We start from the raw sequence: 26,825 nt of genomic DNA, 5'->3' as shown, positions 1-26,825 counted from the left end.
CACACAACATTTATTGTAAGGGCTTTCTCCCCGAAGGGACAAAACCTCTGTTGCCTGGGCGCAGAAGCGATATACGCCACAATACTCTCCACTATCTAGCAAAACCCCAAAAGCCGGACGATAGAAAAATCCAGCCGCGCCTACGGGTTCGCACGCAGGATGAGCAGTTTAGCCGGTGCAACCACCTCTTTACACACCCGGAAAAACGACAGGACACGCTACCCACCTGTTATTGATGAACGCGCCCAGCCGCCGCTCCCTGTACCCTAGCCACGCCCACGGGGAGGCCTGCTCATTCGTGTCCCGTACCTGGACACGCGCTCTGACCCTATTAGGTAGGAAATAAGGAAAGGATCAAAAGGAAGAGAATCATGGGATCGGAGGAAATGGTTAGGAGGGAAGGATATGACAACTGTGTCATTGGATTTTAAGGTTGGAAACTTTACCTAATATGTATCTAATGCCTACCTATCTTTTCTCTAACCTTTTGGTAACGCAGTTTACCCGAGATGCTTATGGGGCTGCGCCTCCATGCTCGAAAGTTCCGATGAAAACCCACGAGTAAATGGCTCAGAATCTATGACTATCTACGAATCGTACGCGCCTTTACCTAGCCGAAATTTCTACTAATTTGCCTTGTTGAACCCTTTCAGCTAAAGAGACTCTTTACAGAAGTCGCCGAACAGGGAAAAGGCCCTGGAGTTTCCACCAAGAAGGGTGCCACCTCCGGCTATCTCCAACTGTCAACCCCTATCATTTCGCGCAGAGCGATTCTCTGCATTTCGAATCTTTCGCACTTGAGAAGGAAGTGCGGTACAGTGTCATCGCCGCCGTCACAGTCACAGGCGCCGCTGTCAGCGAGTCCGAGCGACGTTAGGCGTGCCCGGAAATCGCCATGGACCGTAAGCACCTGCGCGCTCCAACGTTCAGGCCGAATCCACCGCGCGTCCATTCTCCCAGAAATGTCCCTGAAGAACGAATAAGTAGTACGGCCTTTTGTTAAAGAATTCTACTTGGCCTGCCACATCCTACTACCTTCTGTCCTGATACGTTTTACCGCATCCTCATCAGCTGCTGAAATTATTGTATCTCCTATCTCGACGTCCCTACCTCTTCTAATTTCATACGTAGCCCTGCTTTCCTAAGGAAGGATTTCGACCGGGGTCGCACCAGCGACAACGCACAATGATTCTCGCGATGACGTTCTGTACGCGCCTATCACCGGTATCAGCGCCTTGCGCCGTATACTTTGTAATTTTCTAATATCGCGTTCCGTACAAAGGTCTGCCCATCCCGCTGCGGCATACGCCACAGTCGGGGCGAACACTCCCCTGTAAATAGTCGAGAGCGCCGTATACTTAAGACCTCATGACCTAGTTAGCTTGCCCAATCTCGCGAATAGCAATTCTACTCTATTCTTCAAATGTTCGCAATGGGATTTTACTTCCATATCCTTATCAAAATAGACACTGAGATATTTAACTAAATTCCTAAATTTTATGCTTTTATCTCTTATTGTTGGAGGCTTTTCTGCAAGATCTGTTTTCTTTATGTTTGATTTCCGCTTCCTATCCGGGCGGTCTCCTCCCCTTCTATTAACAGGTGCTCTACCTATTTCCTTGCTTTTCAAAATTATCGCTTCCGTCTTATTTTCGGAAATTTCTAGCTTCGCGGACTTGCACCAATTTACGATCCACAATTTTTTGACCCTCTAATTCTTCTCTCCGCGAATTTCCTCTTATCACCGTTACTAAATCGTCCGCGTAAACTGCGTATTGTCTCTGAGCTATTTCATTTAATTCCCTAAGTAATCCGTCGAACATATCGTTCCAGCAGGTGGGATCGAGAACGGAGCCCTGCGGGCATCCTCTCGTGGCCTGCTTGGAAACTTTCCCGTGCCCTAACTCTATCTGCACCTTTCGATCGCTGAAGTAGCTCCGGAGCACTTCGAAAACGTTCTTGGGGCAGTTCCTATCTTTTAAGCTATCTAATACAAGGGGCCATCAGACATTGTCGAAGGCACCCGAGATATCGAAGAGTAGGGCGACGGCATACCTCTCTTCAGGCAGAGACCATCCTCCGCAACTCCGCAATAACATCCTCCGTCGACCTTCTGGGCATGAAACCGAACTGTCGGCCGGAGATATTACCAGGCGTCACCGACGTGTCCTCTAGGCAAAGCTTGATAAGCTTTTCAAAAAGTTTCCCTACTACAGAGAGGAGACATATGGAGACATATTATAAGATTTCGGATCCTTCTCGTCACTGTCTTCGCTTTTCAGAAGAACTCATAATGAGCCCTCCTTCCAAGTCGAGAGAAAAACGCCCCACTAAAGGCACCCGTTAAATAACCTAACTATCTGACCGGGGATTGTTCTGCACGCTACTTTCAAGACACTGACCTCGATTAGATCAGGTCCGGGTGCTTTATAATTTTAAAAACTTCTAATTACCTCGACGACTTTTTGCTCCATGAAGATAAAAGCATCAGCCGTATTTGGCGCAAATTGTGCGTTTTCCCTAACTAACCTTTGATTTTCAGTATCTTCATTCTCCCAGTCATCTGGAATATGGACATACAGAAGGTAGCTGGCTGTCTTTTCTACGGTGTTGATAGAGTATTTGCCACATCGGAGAGTGTTAAGCATTTTCTCAACTCGAAGTTTCTCAGCTTGTTGCTTGTAAACGTAACTCCAAGCCTCCAAGTTGCCGTGTGACGTGACGAATTTTCGCCAGCTTACGAGCTTCGCCTTCCTCATCTCCCTGCTGTAGTTCCGCAGAAATACGCGGTACTCTTGGCGCGGTACTCTTGGCGCAGGGTGAAATAATTGGGCTTCTCTCGTCCTATTTGGGTGGCACGTTTCAACCTATATACTATGACTTTTTGACGACAGACAATTCTCTGGTGCACCACGGATTTCCTAAACCTTTGTTTCCTTGGCATAGAAGACGTACAGGTCTCTTGGAGCACCGTAAGTTTCTGCGTCATCAACTCTACATCCCCCGCAGACTGCAGACCAAGGATCTCGAGTTGCTAGATAGATCGCGCAGGCTCTCGGCGAACTGATCCCAATCGGTCCGACGTGTGTCTAATCGGTTAGTCTCAGCCCCTCAGTCATTGTCCGTTGCTCTTGGCACTCTCACTCTGATGTCCACGGAGTTGTGATCGCTGCTCATTCAATCCTGCCTCACCTTACACTCGCCGATGAATTGGCTCATGGTAGGGGACGAGAGAGTAACATCTGTATAAGACAACCCTCCCGCCGTCCAGTAGGTGAGAGGCTGAGCAGCATTCAATATCTGGAGACCAAATGAGGTCCTTGAGTTTGCCACCTCTTTCGTCTGTTCTCTAAGGACCCCTGAGAAACGACCGCGCATTGGCATCTACTGCAATTAGCATTCTCTTCCCCCTTGTTAGGGAACTGACCATAAGGCTCGATATATCTCGATATATATCGAGAGCGGAGACACGATAGGGCATTGACAAGTGTATGAGAGAAAAGATAAAGAAGCTTAATAAATGCAGTTATCGTATTATAAGATAAATCCCATCCTATATTTAATTACTTAATTGTGAAGTATAACATGGCGCAGTCGTAGTCGAGAGAAGTTCCAAAGAAATACGGTAAAGAAATAAGTACAGGCACTCGGTATCGAGAACAACGAAAAATAACCTCAAAACACGTGCACGAGACGACTGGTACGAGCACGACGAGACGCGATGGGAGACGCAAGAGGCATCAGCCCTATGAGAATGGCAGGGAACATTGCAGAGAACTGGCAAATGTGGCGTAGTAGATTCGAAAACTATCTGAAGGCGTCAGAAGTATCGAAGAAATCACAAGAGACCCAGTGTGCGCAACTCTTACATTACATAGGGAAAGAAGGGTTCAAAATTTATAAAACCTTTCCTATAGCAGAAAATGAGAAAGATAAACTACCAATCTTATTAGACAAATTTGAAGCTCACTTCCTACCAAAGGAAAATCTTTCGTATGAAAGATACGTCTTCTTCACAATGAGGCAAAAATCCGGACAGTCACTGGAACAGTTTGTGGTAGAACTGACAGAACAAGCGCAAAAATGTAAACTAGGAGAACTACAAAACAGCCTGATCAAATGTATGATCACCTGCGGAGTCCAGAGCAACCCGATGAGAGAGAAGCTGCTGCAGGATGACTCACTAACGCTGGAAGAGGCCATTCATCAGTGTAAAGTAATGGAAAAGGCGAAGATCCAAAGCAAGGAAATGGAAGCTCTGGGAAAATCTACGGGAACAGTCAACGCAATTAAATTATATAAGAAAGCGGGTCAAAAACAAGAAGTGAGGGGTAAGAGTGTCCACAAAACAAAAGATAAAATGATTTCTAATTGTACAAGATGTGGAAAGAATCACATTGTAAATAACTGTCCAGCATACGGTAAAGTATGTGGAAAATGTAAGAGGCAAAATCATTTTGCTGCTGTTTGTAGAAGTCATAATAAAATAAAAATAAATGAGTTAGAAAAAGAAAAAGGGAAAGTAGACACTCTTACGACTCACGAAAAAGGCGAATACTTAATTATAAGTGCGGTAAATAAGAACAATAAAGATGAGAATGCGTGGTACACAGAGTTAGAAATTAATAAGGTCAAAGTTAAATTTAAGGTAAATACGGGGGTAATGTGTAATGTATTATCAATGAATCAGTTAAAGGTGATAGGATTAAGTAAAGTTAAAATTGAACCTACAAAGGTAATGCTCAAATCATACACGGGTGATAAATTACAAGTCAAAGGTGTCTGGTCGGCAAATGTTAAAAGAAATAACAGAGTATACAAGATAGATTTTTATATAGTTGTAACCAATACACCAGCAATACTAGGATTACCCTCATGTTTAAAATTAAATGTGGTTAAGAAAGTCGACAGCGTAGAGGAAAAAAACGTATATACAGAACTAACCAAAGAATTTAGTGATACTTTCTCAGGGGTAGGTTGCATAAAAAAACCATATCACATTAAATTAAAAGAAAATGCACAACCTGTGATACATCCCACACGTAGAGTAGCTCTGGCGCTAATGCCTAAATTAAAAGAATGCTTAACAGAATTAGTAAAAGAGAAAATAATAGAAAAGGTAGAAGAAGCCACCGATTGGGTGAATGCTTTAGTGATAACACAAAAACCGAATGGCAGCCTAAGAATTTGCCTAGATCCAAAAGATTTAAATAATAATATAAAAAGAGAACATTGTTTAATACCAACATTGGATGAAATTACAACTAAATTAACCGGAGCCAAAGTATTTAGCACATTAGATGCAACAAGCGGGTTTTATCAAATAACATTAGATTCAGAAAGTGCGAATCTATGTACATTTAGGAACCCCTTTTAGTAGATATAAATTCCTTCGACTGCCATACGGAATAAAGTCAGCGCCGGAAGTTTTTCAGGAGAGATTTAAACAAATTTTTCAAAACTGTGAAGGATGCGATATATACATAGATGACATAATAGTGTATGGTAAAGACACAACGGAACATGACACAAGACTGAAAAAAGTATTAGAAACTGCGAGAAAAAATAATGTCAAGTTTAATTTAGACAAATGTCAGTTTGGCAAAGAGAGCGTTAAATATTTAGGACACAATGTTAGTGCCAGCGGAATAACGTTAGATGAGAATAAAATAAAGGCGATCAAAGAACTGCAAACACCACAAAATAAAGAAGATGTACAACGCGTGTTAGGTATGTTAACATACGTAAGTAAATTTGTTCCAAACTTCTCAAGTGAAACAACACCGTTAAGAAATCTATTAAAGAAAGATGTAATTTTTACATGGAAATCGGAACATGAAAAAGCTCTAGAGGTTTTAAAAAATAAATTAATGACAAAACCGGTGTTGCAATTCTTTGATGTTGGAAAAGAAACAATTGTGTCTGTAGATAGTTCCAAATCAGGCGTAGGGGCCGTCCTATTACAAAATAATTTACCGTGTGCCTATGCCTCGAAAGCATTGACGGAGACGCAACAAAGATATACGCAAATAGAGAAAGAAATGGCGGCAATATGCTTCGGTCTAAATAAATTTCATGAGTATATCTATGGAAAAAAAATAATAGTTGAAACAGATCACCAGCCGTTAATTTCTATATTTAAAAAAGCAATAAATAAGTGCCCTGCAAGACTACAACGGATGCTATTACAAGTACAAAAATACGATATAGAGCTAAGATATAAGCCGGGTAAACAATTAATAATTGCAGACACGTTGTCAAGAGCATACATAAAAGATAAAGCAGATGAAAATTTTGACAATGAAATACAAGCACAAGTATGTCTCATAGAATCAGAATTAAGCGTTACAAAACAGAAGCTACAAGAAATTACTAAAGAAACGCTGCAAGACGAAGAGTTAACAGATTTAAAGTTGGTTATCAGAGAATTGTGGCCAAAAAATTATAAAAAACTAAAAGACAATTTAAAACTGTATGCTAAATACAAAGATGAATTAACAGTAAGCGGAGATCTTATATTTAAAGGGTGCTGTTTAGTCATTCCAAACAAAATAAGAAAAGAAATGTTAGATAAAGTACATTACAATCACCTGGGGGTGAAAAAATGCTTGTCCCTGGCAAAAAAAATTATTTTTTGGCCAACAATGCATAATGAAATAAAACAAAAAATTGAAACGTGTCAATTATGCATAAAATACGCAAATTCACAATCCTCTGAACAGTTAAAATCGCATGAAATAGAAAAGTTACCGTGGAATAAAATCGGATGTGATCTGTTTGAACTACAAAGGAAAAAATATTTGTTAGTAATTGATTATTATTCTAAGTACATAGAAGAGTTAGGAGCAGACACCAGTAGTGTCCAAATAATTAAAATACTAAAGTCAATGTTTGCGAGACATGGCATACCGGTAACAGTAGTTAGTGATGGGGGACCACAGTTCTCGTCACAAGCGTTTGAAAACTTTGCTAAACAGTGGGAATTTACTCACATAATGACATCACCTACTTATGCGCAATCGAATGGAATGGCGGAAAGAAATGTACAAACAGCTAAGAAAATCTTCAAAAAAGTGTTCGAAGATGAAAAAGATATTTACTTGGCGCTATTGTTTTACAGAAACATGTCAATTGAAGAGAATTTTTCACCGTCGCAAATTCTGATGAGTAGAAAATTACGCACTACAATTCCGAGTAGGAAGAAAAAATTAATACCGAAAATAATAAACAGAAAAAGTTATCATACTACTTTAGAAAAGAAACAGGCAAATCAACAAAACTATTACAATAAAAAAGGGATAAAAGAGTTACCAGAACTCCAAATAGGAATAAAAGTAGGAATACAGTTAAAAGCTAAATCTAGATGGATACCAGGAATTGTAGTACGTAAAATTAGAGATAGAACATACGTTGTAAAAACAAACAATGGACATGAGTATGTTAGAAACAGAAAATTTATCAAAGTAATTAAAGAGAAAAATAATAAAAAGATAGACAAGGACCATTGTTTGTTTAAACCAAAGAAAGAAGGAAAGGAAATAGAGTTCCAAAAAAGCTATATAGATCTAGGAAGCGACAATGGCGAAACTGGCATAGAAAATAGCGAAACAATAGATTTAAGTGAAAGCTTCGAGTCGGATTATAATGCTGCGACTAGGGAAGATTCAGAAACAGAAAGTGAAAGAATAGAGCCAAGTGTAAGTGACACTAACTCAGAAAATCCAGTAGTTACGAGAAGCGGTAGAGTCGTGAAACGACCAGAAAGGTTTAATTTATAAATTTTAAAATGGTGATACACGCTTATTTATTGAGCCTTAGCTTGTTCTAGGTGCTATTTATTAATATATTTTACATGTGTTTGTCGTATATCTTACATCTAATTGTCGAACGTTTCGGCACCTTTTTTTGGGCCTTCTTCAGCGCTATAACGGATAAAATTTACATTGTTTTTACTACTGAAAACTTACATATAAACTGACTACTTGTAATTTTTGGGTCTTCTTCGACCCTATTGCTGTTTTTACTTACAATCTAATTTTTGTTGCGTCTCTTAGTCAAAATTTAAACTGGTTGTTTTTTTGGTGTAGGTCTCTTTTGTCCATTTTTACGAACTTTTTGTCCACCTCTTGCTTTTTCCTCGTGTGTCAGACATGGCAACTGTTGATTTTTATTTATTGGTTTAATGTTCTTAGTTTGACTGTTCTTATTTAATTAAATTGTGTGTGCTGTTAGTCGTTCTCACCTTAATTCTTCTGACTGTCTGGATTGATTTTTATTGTGACTTGTTACTTTTGGTGTTGTTCGTTTCTTACTGAGTCGTCTTGTCTTGAGAGATCGTTACTGATGGTATGATTATTTGTTGATTGGAGGGAGTGATCTCAGTGTAGGTAAGTAAGTATTTGGTAGGAAATCCGTATCACTCTGTTTATTTATTGCTTGTGTGTGTCTTTTTATGTGTATCATTTCTGATATTAACCGTTTTCTGTATGTTGGTTCCTTGTCTAATATTTTAACATTGTCCCATTCAAATTCATGGTTATACTTTATTTTATGCTTTGATATTACTGATAGTGTTCCCGTTTTTTTATTTATATCTTTACGGTGTTCTTTTATTCTGGTTTGTAATTGTCTACCTGTTTGTCCTATGTATGTGGCTTCACATTGACTGCAATTTATTTGGTATACTATGTCATTTTGTTTTTTGTGTTCTAATTTGTCTTTACCGGTTTTTATGTATGTATTTAATTTATTGTGGCAACTATATGCGGGTGAGAATCCGTGTTCTTTGATTTTCTTTTCTAGTTTTTTTGTGTCATTTTTCATGTATGGTATAGTGAAATATTTCTTTTCTTTTTCTTCTGTTTTTTTGCTATGTTCTTTGTTTACCGTACTTTTTTTGTCATTATTATATTTGTTAATCCTATTTCTCATGTTCTCGAAAATAAATTTTAGTGGGTATCCGTTTTCAAGTAATGAGTTTATTGCTTTATTAAGGTTGCTCTTGTGAAATTTGTGATGTGACAATGTTAAGATTCTATCTGTCATATTGCTAATGATTGCTCTTTTATGTTGTATTGGGTGGTTTGAGTTAAAATTTAATAATCTGCCTGAATTTGTGGGTTTTTGGTAGTGATTGAAAATTATTTCATTTTGTTCTGTTGTAATGAGGGTGTCTAAAAAACTGATTGAGTTGTCTGGTCTTATTTCTATGGTGAATTTCAGTCTGTCTTCTATTGAGTCGAAAACGTTCAATGTTTCTTTGAGTTTGTCTGTTCTTGTTGCAATTAAGATGTCATCTACATATCTTATGTATATATTGGGTTTGTAATTTAATAGTTTAATTGCTGTGCTTTCTAAATCTTGCATTACCATGTCTGACACGATTGTTGACAATGGTGAGCCCATGGGTGTGCCATAGATTTGTTTATATATGGTGTTGTTGAATGTGAAATAAGTGGAATTCAGTATTAAATTGATTCCTATTAAAAATTCTTTAAGTGGTATGTTAGTTTTTTCTTTTATGTGGTCCCATCTTTTGCTGATGCTTTCATTAACTTTTTCTATTGGTATGTTTGTGAATAGTGATATTACGTCAAATGAAGCTAAACTATGGTCTGTGTTAAATTTTTGTCCTGTTAGTTTTTTTACTAGTTCATAGCTATTTTTTACTACATTTTCTGGTTTAGGGATGTTGTCGTTCAGAATTTTGTGTAAATATGTTGCTATTTTATATAGAGGGCTATTTATTGTAGATATTATGATTCTGAGTGGATTTCCTTCTTTGTGAATCTTTGGCACACCATATGCTCTCGGGAGAACACCATCGGTTTCTAATAGACATCTGTATGTTTTTTCATCAATGTATTTTTGGTTTTTCCATCGTGTTAGTACGTTTCTTAAATTTGTCGTTAATTTATTTGTTGGATCTTTCTGTATTGTGTTGTATGTGTTTTTATCATCTAATATTTTTTCCATATCTATTATATATTTTGGTTTATCTATTGCCACCGTGGTATTCCCCTTGTCTGCTCTTGTAAATATTATATTGGGGTGTTTTTCGATGAATTCTTGCGTTTGTTTTTTATATTTGATAATTAACTTTTCCTTGTGGTTTATTTTTTTGTTATTGTTCCATATGTTATTTATTGTTTCTATGGTCTCATTTCTTACCAGACTCTGCAATTCTTCGTCTTTTCTTTCTATGTTTCTTTCTATATTTTTGATGAGTTCTATGGTATTTCGTTTTTTATCGTAATTCGGAAGATTGAACTTTTCTCCTAATTGTAATAAATATTGTACTTCTGTAGGTATTTGTGTTTCTGTCAGATTAATAAACCATTTATCTTGTACTTTGTGTAAATTGTTGTTATTGTCTATATTGAAATTCATAGGTGATATGATTTGTTCTACGTTATTATCTTTGTTCTTATTCTTTTTTGTATTGATTATTATAGGTTTTATGTTTGACTTGATTGCAGAATGCCGTTGTGAAATGAGCCACTTCAGTTTTTTGTCGTGTTGTTCATTTATGCATTTCCAAATTTTTTGTCTTCTTTTATCTTGGAAATACATAAATTGATTTATAATATTTGTTGGTAATCTGTCGTATAAAGCTCTGAGGATTTTGCGAATTTCTTTTTTGTGTTTTTCTAATTCTAAGTAATTATCTTTTATTTCTAATTTTAATATTCTTGTCTTTATTGTTTGGATTAATTTTTTAAAAGCATTTTGGTGTCTGTTGTGTTGCAATTTTATTTGTTGTTCAATTTTTATATTTAAATGTTTTGGTGTGATATTTTGAAATTTGCATTCCCTCAAAAACCCTATTCGACTTCTTATGTTAGTACTTAATTTTACAATATTCATGTATCTTTTTAACATGACGCATGTTGTTTCCCCAAAGTTTACTCTAATAAAATGTAAAAAGGTATCCTGTCTACGCATATTTTTCGCGTTAGCGTAATTTAAAACTATAAAAAGAATTTTTTAATTAGGCTCAGTTTTTCAATTACAACTTTAAAATGGTGAAACACGCTTATTTATTGAGCCTTAGCTTGTTCTAGGTGCTATTTATTAATATATTTTACATGTGTTTGTCGTATATCTTACATCTAATTGTCGAACGTTTCGGCACCTTTTTTTGGGCCTTCTTCAGCGCTATAACGGATAAAATTTACATTGTTTTTACTACTGAAAACTTAAATATAAACTGACTACTTGTAATTTTTGGGTCTTCTTCGGCTCTATTGCTGTTTTTACTTACAATCTAATTTTTGTTGCGTCTCTTAGTCAAAATTTAAACTGGTTGTTTTTTTGGTGTAGGTCTCTTTTGTTCATTTTTACGAACTTTTTGTCCACCTCTTGCTTTTTCCTCGTGTGTCAGACATGGCAACTGTTGATTTTTATTTATTGGTTTAATGTTCTTAGTTTGACTGTTCTTATTTAATTAAATTGTGTGTGCTGTTAGTCGTTCTCACCTTAATTCTTCTGACTGTCTGGATTGATTTTTATTGTGACTTGTTATAATCATACCATCAGTAACGATCTCTCAAGACAAGACGACTCAGTAAGAAACGAACAACACCAAAAGTAACAAGTCACAATAAAAATCAATCCAGACAGTCAGAAGAATTAAGGTGAGAACGACTAACAGCACACACAATTTAATTAAATAAGAACAGTCAAACTAAGAACATTAAACCAATAAATAAAAATCAACAGTTGCCATGTCTGACACACGAGGAAAAAGCAAGAGGTGGACAAAAAGTTCGTAAAAATGGACAAAAGAGACCTACACCAAAAAAACAACCAGTTTAAATTTTGACTAAGAGACGCAACAAAAATTAGATTGTAAGTAAAAACAGCAATAGGGCCGAAGAAGACCCAAAAATTACAAGTAGTCAGTTTATATGTAAGTTTTCAGTAGTAAAAACAATGTAAATTTTATCCGTTATAGCGCTGAAGAAGGCCCAAAAAAAGGTGCCGAAACGTTCGACAATTAGATGTAAGATATACGACAAACACATGTAAAATATATTAATAAATAGCACCTAGAACAAGCTAAGGCTCAATAAATAAGCGTGTATCACCATTTTAAAGTTTTAATTGAAAAACTGAGCCTAATTAAAAAATTCTTTTTAATTTATAAACTTGTAGGAAAAGGGGGATGTTAGAGAACTGACCATAAGGCTCGATATATCTCGATATATATCGAGAGCGGAGACACGATAGGGCATCGACAAGTGTATGAGAGAAAAGATAAAGAAGCTTAATAAATGCAGTTATCGTATTATAAGATAAATCCCATCCTATATTTAATTACTTAATTGTGAAGTATAACACCCCTCAGCAAATGACATACCATTTCAAGGTGTCTGAGGTGTTTTTCGATCTTGTCGCTGTACTAGAAGTAGCACGATACGACGTAGAACGAAAAATTGGGGGCTTGCACTTCCGCACAAACGCAATGCGTAGTACTAAACTGCGAGACAAATAACATTTTTAGATTTGAATTATTTATGGCTACTGCCGCTCGGACGTTGCAAACGAACAGCAGCAACCCTAATTTGCCTACCTAGCTCATAAAATACGTGGCTTAAATTCTGCTTCCTGACGTATGGTTCCTGCAATAACAGGACGTCAAGTCGCTTTTCAGAGGTCAGTTGACGAACCTCACCTGATACTACTTGTGAACGACGCATGTTCAACTGTAGTATCCTAATTGCCGTGGACCGCGCGCAAACTACCGTTAGTTCCGTGGCCACTACTAAGTTCTCCGTCGAATTAGACGAGCTAACATCATTCGATGAGTCTTCCAGGTGGGTCTGAATGGTGTCCGCGAATCTAACGCGTCTTTTTCTATCTTGTTTTGCTTCGCGTGGCCTAACATTTCTTAACATACTATTAATCCCTATAAGCTTATCGCATTTTTCTACTGTTACGCGCGTTATCCCATCACATCTTCCTACTACAATGCGGACAGTGCGAGGACACTGCAACCCTGGGACTGTGCCCCACCGCGTCCAACGCGAACCCGCTCGGGCACAGTTCGGTGAGGCGCTCTTGAAGAAGCGGAGGCCACCATCGAGCCCACGAGCAATCGCGCACGGAACCCAGCGGCGGGAGCTCTCACCACTTCCCTACTAGTGGCCCTGTCTGGTCGGAAGCGGCTGGCCAGACGGGCACTCTTCTTCACCTGGTTTAAGATATTGCAATTTATTTCAGGGTAATTATACAGTATCGCTACCTCACCTCCGATTTTGATCCAATTAGGCTTATTCGATGCGTTTTTGTGTGAAATAAAACTTTTTTATCTAAAAAAAGTGTTGCTCTGCCTCGCGAAGCGAGATATTTATCGTTAAAATTGAAAACTTTTCGGGTTGAAAAAGCAAAATAATATTTACGTTAAAAATACATTCTTTTCTGCTATTCAAAGCTAATTTTAAAACACATAACGTATTTACATTTTTTTATGAAAGTTTGTTCCTTTTTTTGGTTTTTACATCGGATAAAGTAGAAAATAATCTTTCTGCATCAGCATTGGAATTTGGAAGTGATCTGATAGTATTTACAAGAGATTTCAGATTGCGATACTTATCAGTTGCAGGGATCGGCATCATCGATATTTTCAGTAATAATTTCAGCTTGATTAACAATCACTTAGATAATCAATAATCAAACTCGAAAATTATTTGATTACTCGATTAACTAATAATCAAAGCAAAAAATTATTTAATTACTTTATTAATCAGTAATCAGAAAATAAAAATTTTGATTACTTGATTAATCGGTAATCAAAGCACAAAATTATTTAATTACTTTATCAATCAGTAATCAAAAAATAAAATTTTTGATTACTTGATTAATCGGTAATAAAAGCGTAAAATTATTTAATTACTTTATGAATCAGTAATCAGAAAATAAAATTTTTTATTACTTGATTAATCGGTAATCAAAGCAAAAAATTATTTAATTACTTTATCAATCAGTGGGACTTCCGTTTCCGGCGCAGTAGCGAGAGACACGTGGTAAATGAGCGTGAGTGAGTGACGGAGAGGAAAGAGTATGTGGAAGGAGAGGAAAGGTAGGAGTGTGTGGAGGAGAGAGTGGAGGTGTGAGTGAGAGCGTGTGAATGTGGTAGGCATAGGGAAGGGCAGGACAGAAAGGAAAAAGGGGCCAGAGTATAGGATGACAGGTGAGCAGGCATAGACTACGGCGTGTAAAGAGAGGAAGAGGTGGCGCGAGTGGGCCGGGATAAATGGAAAGGCGCGATCTGGCGGGATGGAAGGGAGGAAGGCAAGGGAAAGATACCTGAGCTTGGGGAACGTGGAAGAAATGTTCAAGAGGAAGAGAGAAAAATCAGAGGAAAGGAGGAGGATGAGGAATTTAGGAAGAGTAGAAAAATGCAGAGATCGCCAGAGAAAATGGAAAGGGAAGGAGGAGGAGGGACAAAGGGATTGGAGGAGTTGATCAGGAAGTGGAAAGGGAAATGGAAGAAGTTATAGAGGAAATGAGAGGGGAAAGGGATGGAGGGAAGAATTAAGGGCGATGAAGGAGGAGGTAAAAGAAGGGATTAAAGACAATGGAAGGATGGTAAGAGAGGAAATAGAGGAAATAAGGGGGAATTTAGAGAGAGGGAGAGGAGATGGATGGAGGAAAGGGAGGACATGAAAAAAAGTATCAAGGGCCTGAAAAAAAAAGTGGAAAGAATGAAAGGGAGGAAGGCGGAAAAGGGAGAAGAGGGAAGGAGGGGGGAGAGAGAGAGCAAGGGGGAAACGAAGGACAGACTAAAGAGAATAGAGAGAAGAATGGAGATGAAGGAGAGGGAGGAGAGGAGGAAAAATATATTGATAAAAGGGATAGAGGTGAAGGAGGGGAAAAGGAAAGAGGCAGTGGAGAAGATATTTAGAACCTTGGGGGCGAAAGCGGAGGTTAAAGAAATTAAGGGATTAGGAGAAGAGGGCGGAAAAGAAAGGAAAATGCTTTTGGTTAAGTTGAGTAGCGAGGAGCAGAGAAGGGAAGTGTGGGCAAAGAAAGGTATGTTGAAGGGCAGGAAAAAAAGAATCATGGAAGACTGGACATGGGGGGAAAGAAGGATGAGATGGAGGTTGGTGGAAATAGCACGGAAGGAGGAAAGGGAGGGGAGAAAGGTGTGGATAGGATATGGCAAGGTTAGGATTGATGAACAATGGTGGAGGTGAGACGAGGAGGAGGAAGTGCTAAGGGATGGGAAGAGAAACATAAGACAGGGGGGACAAGGGGAAGAGGGAGGAGGAGAGAAGAAGGAGGAAAGGAGGTAGGAGGGGGAAGAAGAAAGGGAAGGGCAGAAGAAAGTAAAAATAGGGTGGAAAGTGACGTTCTGGAATGTTGCGGGGATGGGAAAGAAGGACATAAAATTTTGGAGGAGCCTAAAGGAGTGGGACGTGATGATTCTCTTGGAGACGTGGATGGATGAGAAGGGATGGAGTAAAATAAAAGAAAAGCTCCCAAAAGAATATAAGTGGGGGGCACAGTTAGCGAAGAGGAAATGCAAAAAAAAGAGAGGGATAGGGGGAATGGTGATGAAAATTAGAAAGGAATTGTGGGAGAAGGGGTCTAAAATAGAAGTGGAAAAGGAAGGGATGGTAGTAGGAAGAATGAAAGTAGGTCGGAAAAGGTGGAGGATAATAGGGGTATACGCGGGGGAAGGAATAGAAAGGACGCTGCAGGGGATAGAGGAATGGATAAAGGATAAAGAGGGGAGAGTAAGGAAGATAATAGGGGGGGATTTTAATGCAAGAACGGGTAGAGAGAGGGGAGGGGTGAGAGGGGAAAAAGAGGAGGAAAAGGGGGAGATGGGAAAAAGGCGATCGAAAGACAAGAAGATAAATGGAGAGGGGAAGAAGCTGGTGGAATATATAGAGAAAAGAAAAGGGGGGATTTTTAATGGGAGTATAAAAGGGGACTGGGAGGGAGAGTACACATTCACAGGAGGGAGGGGAAATACAGTAATCAATTGTATAATAGGGGAAGGGGAGATTAGGGATAGGATAGAGGAGATGAGGATAGGAGACAGAGTGGACTCGGATCACCATCCGGTGCAGTTATGGGTAAGACGAGAGGCGGAAAGGAGGAAAGGGAGGGAAGAAGAGGGTAAGGGCAGAAGGGGGATATGGAATCGAGAAGGGAGAGAGAAGTTTTCGGAAAAATGAGAAAAACACGGATAGGAGGGAAGGGGATGGGAGAGGAGTGGGACAATTTGGAGAGCAGGATAAAGCAGGCGTTGAAGGAGACGGAAGAGGAGTTGGGAAGGGGGGAAGAGAGGAGAAAGGGATGGTGGGATGAGGAATGTGTAAGAGAAAAGAAGCGGATAAGGAAGGAACTAAGGGATTGGAGGAGGAAAGGGGGGGAGGGAGAGAGGTATAAAAGGGAAAACGAGAGTATGGGAAATTGTGTAAAAGGAAGGAGGAGGAGAACAGAAAATGGGAAAAGCAAGCGGAAGAAGCGAGAAAAGAGAGTGAGGTGTGGGAGATTGTAAATAAGGAGAGGAGGAGGAAGAAGAGAGTAAATGAGGGAATAGGGATGCTAGAATGGAAGGAGCATTTCATGAGGACATTAGGGGGAGTAGAGGGGAGGGTAGTTAGAGGGGGGAAAGGAGGGGGCAGGAGGAAAGAAAGGAGGAGGAGGAGGAGTTAGATAGGGAGGAGATAAGGAGAGCATTGAGAACGCTAAGAGACGGAAAGGCGGCGGGGATAGATGAGATACCAGCGGAAGTATGGAAGTATGGAGGGGAAGAACTGGAGGAATAGGTATGGGGATTTTGCAATAGGGTTTGGAAAGGGGAGGGATGACCGGAAAATTGGAAAGAGGGGGTAATAGTGCTGATAGTGAAAAAGGGGGAAAGAGAAAAGGTGGAGGAATATAGGGGGGTCACGCTGATGCCGACATTGTACAAGGTGTATGTGATAGTGCTGGCGGAGAGAGTGAGAGAGATAGAGAATAGGGGAATAATGCCGCACAATCAGACCGGCTTCAGGAGAGGAATGGGGACGATCGACAATATATATGTGTTAAATTATCTGGTGAACAAGCAATTGGGAAGGAAGAAAGGAAGGATGGTGGCAATGTTTGTCGATTTGAAGGCGGCGTTTGACTCAGTGGAGAGGGGAGTTTTGGTGGAGGCGATGAGGGAACGTGGAATAAGAGAGGGATTGATAGTGAGAGTGGAGGAGATTATGAGGGAAACGAGGAGCAGGGTAAGGGTAGGAGGGAAAATGGGAGAGGCTTTCTGGACGGCAAGGGGGTGAGACAGGGGTGCCCACTTAGCCCGCTGCTTTTTAATGTGATAACGGCGGATATGGAGGAGGAGATGGGAAAGATTAGATGGGGAGGGGTGAGGCTGGGAGAAGGGAGAGTACATATCTTGGTTTACGCGGACGACATAATCATGATGGCGAAGAATGAGGAGGAGATGGGGAGTATGATAGAAAGGTTGAAGGGGTACTTGGGGAAAAAGAGACTGGAGTTGAATTTAAGTAAGACAAAGATTCTGAGATTTAGGAAAGGGGGAGGGAGGATGGGGAAGAAAGTTTGGAGGTGAAGAGGGAAGGTGATAGAAAAGGTAAAGGAATTCAGATATTTAGGATACACACTGAAGAGGAACGGAAAGCAAAAAGAACATGTAAGAGAAGAAGTAAAAAAAGCAGCGGCCATAATGAGGCAGGTGTGAAGGATTGGTAAGAGAAAGTTCGGAAAAGATTGGGGGAGAAGAATGTGGCTCTTCGACAGATTGGTTTGGACGGTGATGGGATACGGAGCGGAAATATGGGGTGGAAAGAAAGAGAAAAGATGGAGAAATTGGAGGAAAGATATATGAAGTGGGTGCTGGGAGTAGACGGAAGAACGCCGGAGTATGTGATAAGGGAGAAGTTGAAGAGGGAAAAATTGAGAGGGAGGGCAGGGAAAAGGGCGTGGGATTTTGAGAGAAGAAAAAGGGACTGGAAAAAGAGACTGGAAAAGGGGAAGAAAAGTGCGTTGGCAAAAAGGTGCTGGGGGGGAGATGATGGAAAGAGTAGGAAAGGGAAAGGCAAAGTCAGAGTGGGAGGGAGAGAGGAGGAAGTTCTTCGAAGAGAAGGGAATAGAGTCGGAAGAGGCGAAAGAGAGGAGGGAAAAAGGGGATTTAGAGTACGGGAAGATTAGAAAAAAGGACAGGGAGATGCAGGAGAAAGAAAGAGAAGAAAAGATAAGAGGGTCAAGGTACAATAGATGGTATGGAAAAATAAAAAGGAAGAGGGTGCCGGGCTATCTTAAAAAGGGATGGGGAAAGAGTAGATGGAGGACGGTGGCAAGGTTTAGGTTAAAAAGTGAAATAAGGGAGGGAAGGTATTGGGAGACGGAGGAGAAGAGGAAATGCAGGTTATGTGGAATGGAGGAGGAGACATGGAAACATACGTGGGAGAGTTGCAAAGAATGGGAGGAAGAAGGAGGAAGTTGACAGGAACAAGTGGGAAAGATTTTGGGAGGAAAGGGGGAGGGAGAATAGTGGATGAGAGAGAGGGGAGGAGGGAGAGAGAAAAGGAGGAAGAGAGAGAGGGGGGAGGAAGAGAGGGAGGGAGGGAGGGAGAGAGGGAGGGAGGGAGGGAGAGAGGGAGGGAGGGAGAGAGGGAGGGGGGAGGGGGGAGGGAGGGAGAGGAGAGAGAGAGAGAGAGAGAGAGAGAGAGAGAGAGAGAGAGAGAGAGAGAGAGAGAGAGAGAGAGAGAGAGAGAGAGAGAGAGAGAGAGAGAGAGAGAGAGAGAGAGAGAGAGAGAGAGAGAGAGAGAGAGAGAGAGAGAGAGAGAGAGAGAGAGAGAGAGAGAGAGAGAGAGAGAGAGAGAGAGAGAGAGAGAGAGAGAGAGAGAGAGAGAGAGAGAGAGAGAGAGAGAGAGAGAGAGAGAGAGAGAGAGAGAGAGAGAGAGAGAGAGAGAGAGAGAGAGAGAGAGAGAGAGAGAGAGAGAGAGAGAGAGAGAGAGAGAGAGAGAGAGAGAGAGAGAGAGAGAGAGAGAGAGAGAGAGAGAGAGAGAGAGAGAGAGAGAGAGAGAGAGAGAGAGAGAGAGAGAGAGAGAGAGAGAGAGAGAGAGAGAGAGAGAGAGAGAGAGAGAGAGAGAGAGAGAGAGAGAGAGAGAGAGAGAGAGAGAGAGAGAGAGAGGACATATTTTGATATAAAATCTAAAATCTCTTAAAATATTTAGTTATGGATATCCTTACCGTAATATTTTTATGCACAGAATAATGAAACGAATCAATTCGTGCAAAAAAACGTATTATTATTTTGAAGAAAAAGTAGTTGTAATTTACAATGTATTTTTTTTTTAACAATTATGCGTTTTTTTTTTATACCACTTGATTCTCATTATTCTATTCATAGAAGTATTACGGTAAAATTATCCATAACTTAATATTTTCTGAGATATTTTAGATTTTATATCGAAATATGTCAGATTAAGATATAAAATAACTCGAAAAGTATGAAAAAGAACTTCTAAAAAGTATGAAAAAGAAAATTATATTCTTTAATCTTGTTAATATTTTATTAACAAATAAACTGCCACGTAATAAAATTTTATGAACGTATTAATGAACGAAGAATCTCTTATCGACGTCGACGTCGATCCAGTCGCAAAACTTATAATGTAATATTATAGTAATAATATAGTTAATATGTTATTAAGTTAATATAAATGTTACATCCAAAATGTAGAAAAATAATTTCAACAATCTCTCGGTGATATCGTTACATCGCAATGATTTTAATCGCAGCTTTAATTGGGAAGAGGTGAAGATAATGGACAGGGAGAATTCTTATTGGAAGAGACTGACATCTGAGATAATTCAAATTAAACGCCAAAAATCGGCCATAAATAAACAGAATGACACAGACCTTCTGTCCGAAGCCTATTTACCACACATAAAATTGTTACCGTCCTAATTCTCCTTCCAAAATTTTCCCTCCCACAATACTGTTAGTTTCTTCCGGTACCATACGTTTTACCCGTTTAGACCTCACACAGTCAGCCACTGACATCACTAGGCGTTAGCAGCAAACTCGTCTCACAAGTAATTAATAATTTAGATATTTTTTGGTTTTTTCAATGTGTTTCTCGTGATCAGTTTCTTTTCTTTCTTTTCTTCTCTAATTCTGGTCATTTTTTATTATACAGTATTGTTCACTTATCACATACAACATGCGATTCAGACTGTTTTAAATGGATTCTTTAATTACCAGATATGTAACAACGAATTAAGTTACACTGTCAAGAATGTTTTTGTAATTTTTAACTGTCGAATTTTAGCTATTGTACTGAAGATGGCCCGATAGTGGCCGAAACGTATACTTATTAATAAAGAAAATTTGGAAAAAAAAAATCAGCAAAGAACATCTGGCATTGGCTCTCGATCTCATTAATCATTATATTTTATATATACTTATACTTTCTAAATGTCTTTTTAGATATTGCATTTAAAAAACAAGTCAATTATAAATTATTAATTTAAAACAATCGCAAATATGTAAAAATGTACAAATAATTTTAAAAAGAATTGAAACACAAGAAGATAGAACATTAATAAGAAAAGACGAAGACAGTATTTTTAATAAATTTGACTTTCCTCTGAAAAACATTTCTGAATTAAATGCCGTAGAAGAGTATCTAACCAATAAAAACAATACTAACTACGATGAATACAATACTAACATACTTGTAAATAGAATTTTAAATTAAAAAATAAAAGAATAAATTAAAAATGTCTTTATATTTTCATTAATATATTATAATTTAACAGGTAATAGAATTATCAAAAGTTGGGGGAGCAACGTATAAGCATACTATTAAAAGAATAATGTTCCAATTATTTTCAAATAAAGTAGCCGAAAAATATAGTTGGATTGGATTTAAAGGAAAGAATAAGTTTTTCCTTTTACGTATATCAGCTGCTATAATAAGTAAGTATTAATTAATTAATTTCATCTACACATGCATATAAATGTGTGTGCGTGTGCGTGTGCGTGTGCGTGCGCGCGTGCGTGCGTGCGTGCGTGCGTGTGTGCGTGTGTGGAACTATGTAATATTTATATTTTACTAATATAATATTTATTTAATTTATAGAAGTAGTGCAAAAAATACACATTGATATAAATAAAATAAGTGATATTAAAATAGTAATGAAAACATGTCTTGTAAGAGCAAAAGCTGGAAACGCAAAAAATGTAAAATAGTGTTATAAGAGCAATACTTATGTATCTTATTATAAGAGCAATACTTAAGTATCTTATTATAAAGTACACTATGTACACTCAAAAGTTTGGAGCACTTTATAATTTCTAGATGAAAACATTCTTTACAGATGTAATTATTTTGTTAAAAATATTATTTTTATTTTTATTTTTGAAACATATTATTAGAATAAAAAATTAAAATAATAAAAACTTTTTTTTTTATATAGAGGTACTCCAAACTTTCGAGCGATAATATTACTTGTTTTGTATTATATATATTTTATTGTAAGAATGTGTGCAATTTTAGATGTAATTATTTTGTTAAAAATATTAATGTTTTTTTTTGGATTATGTTTATGTTTATATTATTGGAATAAAAAATTAAAACAATAAAAACATTTGTTTAACATTTAATATTGGTAAAGTTAATTAAACCTTTTTTTTATATCAATGTATTTGCATAAATATTTAGAATACTAAAAATAATTTAGTAGAATATTCAGTGAATGTTCTTTACATGGTAACATCTTCTCTCTTTGAATATTTCTGGAATATAATAAAAAATATTTTTTCAACCTATCTGGAATATTAAAATTGGTCTCATTTGAACGTTCTATGAAGATTTAAAGAACATCTTTTAGTACATTAAAAAAATATTCTAATATTTTTAACAAATATTTATAAAATGTTTATAGAATGTGTTTGTGTTATCTAATATGTTTAACTAATAAAGCTTAATAAATAATCAAAATTAAAAGAATTAATCTATAATAATTAAAATTAATAAATTAAATCAATAGAATGAAAAAAATTATGTCTTTCATTCCCATCTTAATTAAATATCATAATTAAATTCAGACAATCTGAATATTGGTATGATACACACACACGCGCACATCATACATATCTAAAAAATATTGAAGAAAAAATTTTTAATTTACATTAATAATTATGCGTGCTGTTAAATCATTGTAAAAAATGTTACAAAACTATTTTAATCAATTAATAATAAGTTACAATAATATTTTTTTTTAACTGGTTATCAAAAAGTGTGTAATAAAGTGTGTAATATGTACAATAAAAAGTTTACCTTAACTTCTTGCGGCTTCACGTTTGCAATAACAAAGGTTTCTTTATAAATTGGACTGGCGGTGTGCCTGATGCCCCTCGTTCTAAAACTGTGCAATTTTTGCCGCTTTCTGTGGCTCCATGATTGCTTCGCGATATTCAATGCTACATATGGTTCCAGAGTGCCGTTGTATTGCTTCGGAGGAAGGCCACATAACGCCTATAAAATATGGAATACTGTTTCTATTGCGTCATATTGTTTTATGTAGGGTATATTATTTTAAATTACGGATTACACAGATTACCCTGGTATAAGATTTTAATGTATTGTATATTTACACGGCTGTTTAAAAAAAATAAATTGTATTTCTTTAATAATTAATTAATCATTTTAGTAATTTAATGAAGTAATTACTAATTTTTCTTTTAAAATAAAGAAATATAATGAAAAAAATGTATAAAAAGTAAAAAAATATAATGTTGATTATCTCTATATAATATACTTTGTGTGAATAATGTTCAGTAGAATTAATATTACTCATATGACTAGACTCGTATACCTTAATAAACTCACGATAAATATGACTATATCTTAAAAGCTTACAAAGAAAAAGCAAAATTAAAATAACAAAACGGAAGGGTATCCAGAACACGCTTATATTTATTATATATTAGCGCGTTAACATAGTTATAAGTATGTTCTGAATATAGACCTAGATCTATTTGTACAAAAGTATACATTACAAAATCGTTATTTTTTCCTAATTTATTTAATATTTTAAAGAAAATTTAGTATTATAAAAGCATAAGTTAAAAAAGTATCTTTCTTAGGACCACTTTTTTCAACGTCGGTTAACGTTAACCGACGATTTCAATTTGTTAATAGAACTGCTAACATAAATGAAATATGGTCATCAAAAAAGAAAAAAATTTAAAATTTTTGTTACCTTTAATAAAAATATTTTAATCTTCACGTTAGCAATTCTATTAACAAATTGAAGTCGCCGGTTAACGTTAACCGACGTTGAAAAAAGTGGCTCTTAGAAGAGCATAGTAAACATAAATCGCTATTTTTATATTTTTCTTTTATTTTCTCGAAATATAATGTATATTGTACATACATCTTTTAAAGCTGAATTCAGACTCAGCGCATAAAACATTACAAAAAACTGCTCTTTCTTCTCGAACAACAGACTCATGCAGGAAAATGTTTTCCATTTTAACCAAATTTTTTCTTATAACTTGCTTATACAGTACATTGATCGATTGCTAACAACGCACTTCGATACCGATAACAAGCTTCCCGGTGACAATGTCATCGCAGGGCGGCAGGTACTGCAAGCTCATTGTTAATTCAGTCGGAAACTCTTTCACTTTCTTATCGCTCTTCTGTTTGTCCATCTGAATCAAGTTCTGCAATTTTTAGAGATAAATTACCATCGAACAAACGCAATGAGGCAATAAGTCTTGTTCAACTTTATAGTGTATAGTTACCAGAGTCGAGGAGCACTCCATGTTTTCACATTGAGCACTGGCAGAATTATATGATTCTCTGTGAGATTCCGCATTCTCGCTAATAGAACCTGTGTATATAATATTCTGTGTATGTAATATAATATTCATTTTTGTTATTTTGCTATAAGTTTGTTAAAAATTTCTCAATAGTAACAAATATTAATTGAGTTGCTTAAATCTATGATGATTTCAACTGGAATGAATTAATCTCTTGAGATCACCTGAAATCTTTTTAACTTAAATTTTAGAGTTTTTAAAACATAATTAACAATATAAAGTCACTTTAATATACATAGATACATGGACATCAAAGAACGAAGAGGCAAACAGACTAATCAAAACGGGGACAACAGAGAAGAATCCATTCGAATCAGAGTACTAGACAAAATGGTTATAAAAAACTGCCTAGATTGAGACATCTAACAAGAACATTTGACAAGATGAAAAGTCTGTAAAACCTGCCGACAACTGCTTTAAATTGTTCATGATAAAATTGTTACCAAATAGAATGTACAAACTCCTGGCGATGGAAAGAAACAAAATCAGAATAGTATACATACCCAGTAAACATTCGATATCCTATGTATATACATGAAATATCCATAATGTGAAAAAAATGTACTGTATATACTATGTACATACATATAATATACGCTGATGTAGATACATTTGTGGATATACATAAGATATCGTATGGATATACATACAATGTATATTTGAACGAGATCGCTGCCTGTATATGTATACATAGAATATACCTCGTGTACATTCCATGTATATACATGTAACGTACATACATACGATATACGTTGAAATAGATACATTTATGGATATACATAGGATATCGTATGGATATACATAGAATCAGTCATTAGTTCGTTCGCTTGCCACTATATGACGCATTATGCGCTATCTATTTCGTATTTAAGTTTTAATCATAAGAATTATATAAAACTTACAAAAGGCGGGTAATAATATTGAAGTCTTTAATTTGAAGATGTAATAACTTTTTCTATCAATTTAATATCTAAATCCCAACACAGGGAATTTAGATAAACTGATTGTTCAAAAATTGGGTAAATAAATATCCGAATAAATGAAAATTGTTTATTATTAAAAAACGTACTGTACCATATATACTATGTACATATATAGAATGTACCTCATGTACATGCCACGAATGTGTATTCCACATCCTCGGAATATATTATGTACATACTGCGAACGTGCACTGCACATCTTCGGAATATACCCCATGTATATACCACGAATGTACACTGCATATCTTTGGAATATACCTATGTATGTACTATGGACATTCTATGTACATAAATGTGGTAATTATTTCGCATACATAGGATATGCGCTTTATATACTTTTCACATTCTCTGTATATACATAGAATATACAATATACATATATGTATATACATAGGACGTACATAGAAGGTCCTAATGTTTATTGGGTATTGAGTTACAACCGGCCATACGACTCTGAAAACTCATCTCTACAATCTTGACTAGCGGAGAAAACAACATGCTGGCTGTGCAGAGCAAATAGGGAAAACAGCATACACATAATTTCCATGAATGTATAAGAGATATAACCTCCTAACCTGCATATTTCTAGAGCCTGAGAACTCAAGAGGATCCTGGAATCGTCTATTTTACCGACTAAATTCTATATTTCCAAAAAAATGCAGCTTTTTATTGGTTGCATAGAATTATAAATCTTTTTGCAGTTTTGAAGTATAGACACTAATAAAGTTGGGGTTGCATAAATTTTAAGCCAAGAAATAAAAAAAATAAAAAATGTGTATTACTGTTTACGAACACAATTAGTTGAATATAAAATTATGCAGTTTGTATGTACAAAAACGAGGTATCCCAACATTAGATTATACGGAAGAATGATGACCCTTCAAAACGCACGCAGAAAAATTATTCTGTGATCTCTGGAAGCTGATTGTGAGATACAACTTAAAAATTGACAAAATTTGCAGGTTTTAAAGTGCTCCCCTAATTTTTGTGCGTAGTGTATATACATCGATCTCATTTTCGAGAATCAGAATGTACGAATTAAAGTAAGGAAGTTATTTAAAAGGAAGGAAGAACGAGAGAAAAAATATCAGGACGCGAGTGACTAAGCCAAGATCTGAATCCAGGTCTTCCACTTTCCGGGCGACTGTTCTTTCCACTGAACTACTCAGACCCCACACTTTTAACATTCAACTCTCATTGGTTTTTAGGAAATAAACAAATCTGTAAGAGAAAGACGCTACTTGAAATCCGCGTGATTTTGAAATCCATATATAAGAGAAATCCATATGAGGAATAAGCTCGTATGATAATATCATATTAATATATATGTACATTAAAAGGCTTCTCGAGCCATCGCTGGTTGTTAGTGCGAAAATTTTTAATGTTTTATATAAAAACGGCTTAGCCACTCGCGCCCTGATATTTTTTCTCTCGTTTCCTTCTTTTCAAATAACTTCCTTACTTTAATTCGTACATTCTGATCCTCGAAAATGAGATCAATGTATGTATTTCTCGTACATTTTAGTATTTCGAATCTGCGATCAGTGTACACTTTAATAATATCTCAATGTAGACGAATCAAGTTTCTATGTAAAACATTAAAAATTTTCGCACTAACAACCCACCGATGGCATGAGAAACCTTTTAATATATAATATATATTAATGTGTTATATGCATTTAAAGTTTCACAATTTGTTCTTATTTTTCTACTGTACCGCTTTTTCTTTGACTGAGTGTACATATAATAAAAGAACATACGCGGAATAAAATGTAATTTTATTTTTGAGAAAATAAGTATTAAACTTTTTTGAGAAAGAATACTTCTGAGAAAGAATACTTTTTACCATACTTGTAGTTACATAAATGCATCATATACTAACAAGGGAACGTTCACAAGTGTCCTCCCCCGATTTGATTCTTCTTGAAATATGTTGTAAAACATACAATTTGAGGAGACACGTATTTTTTATA

General features: G+C 36.7%; 1 protein-coding gene across 8 annotated transcripts in view; it reads right to left on the bottom strand.

The window, feature by feature from the left end:
• Window positions 1-26,825, bottom strand: part of LOC105670220 (synaptotagmin-1-like) — a 74,774-nt gene that overhangs the window by 20,680 nt on the left and 27,269 nt on the right. For all 8 annotated transcript variants that reach the window (XR_010889394.1, XM_067352216.1, XM_067352215.1 and 5 more), the window contains 3 exons: window positions 23,792-23,880; window positions 23,579-23,710; window positions 22,320-22,517 (listed from right to left, as the gene is read on the bottom strand). Coding sequence is in view for 7 of the 8 variants with exons in the window: in XM_067352216.1 (XP_067208317.1) it covers window positions 22,320-22,517; window positions 23,579-23,710; window positions 23,792-23,880 (419 nt within the window). In the remaining variant the exon portion in view is untranslated. The remainder of the gene's footprint in view (window positions 1-22,319; window positions 22,518-23,578; window positions 23,711-23,791; window positions 23,881-26,825) is intronic.

The sequence above is a fragment of the Linepithema humile genome, chromosome 3, assembly GCF_040581485.1.
Source record: "Linepithema humile isolate Giens D197 chromosome 3, Lhum_UNIL_v1.0, whole genome shotgun sequence".
Taxonomy (NCBI): Eukaryota; Metazoa; Arthropoda; class Insecta; order Hymenoptera; family Formicidae; genus Linepithema; species Linepithema humile.
This window is presented reverse-complemented; position numbering and strand designations above follow the sequence as displayed.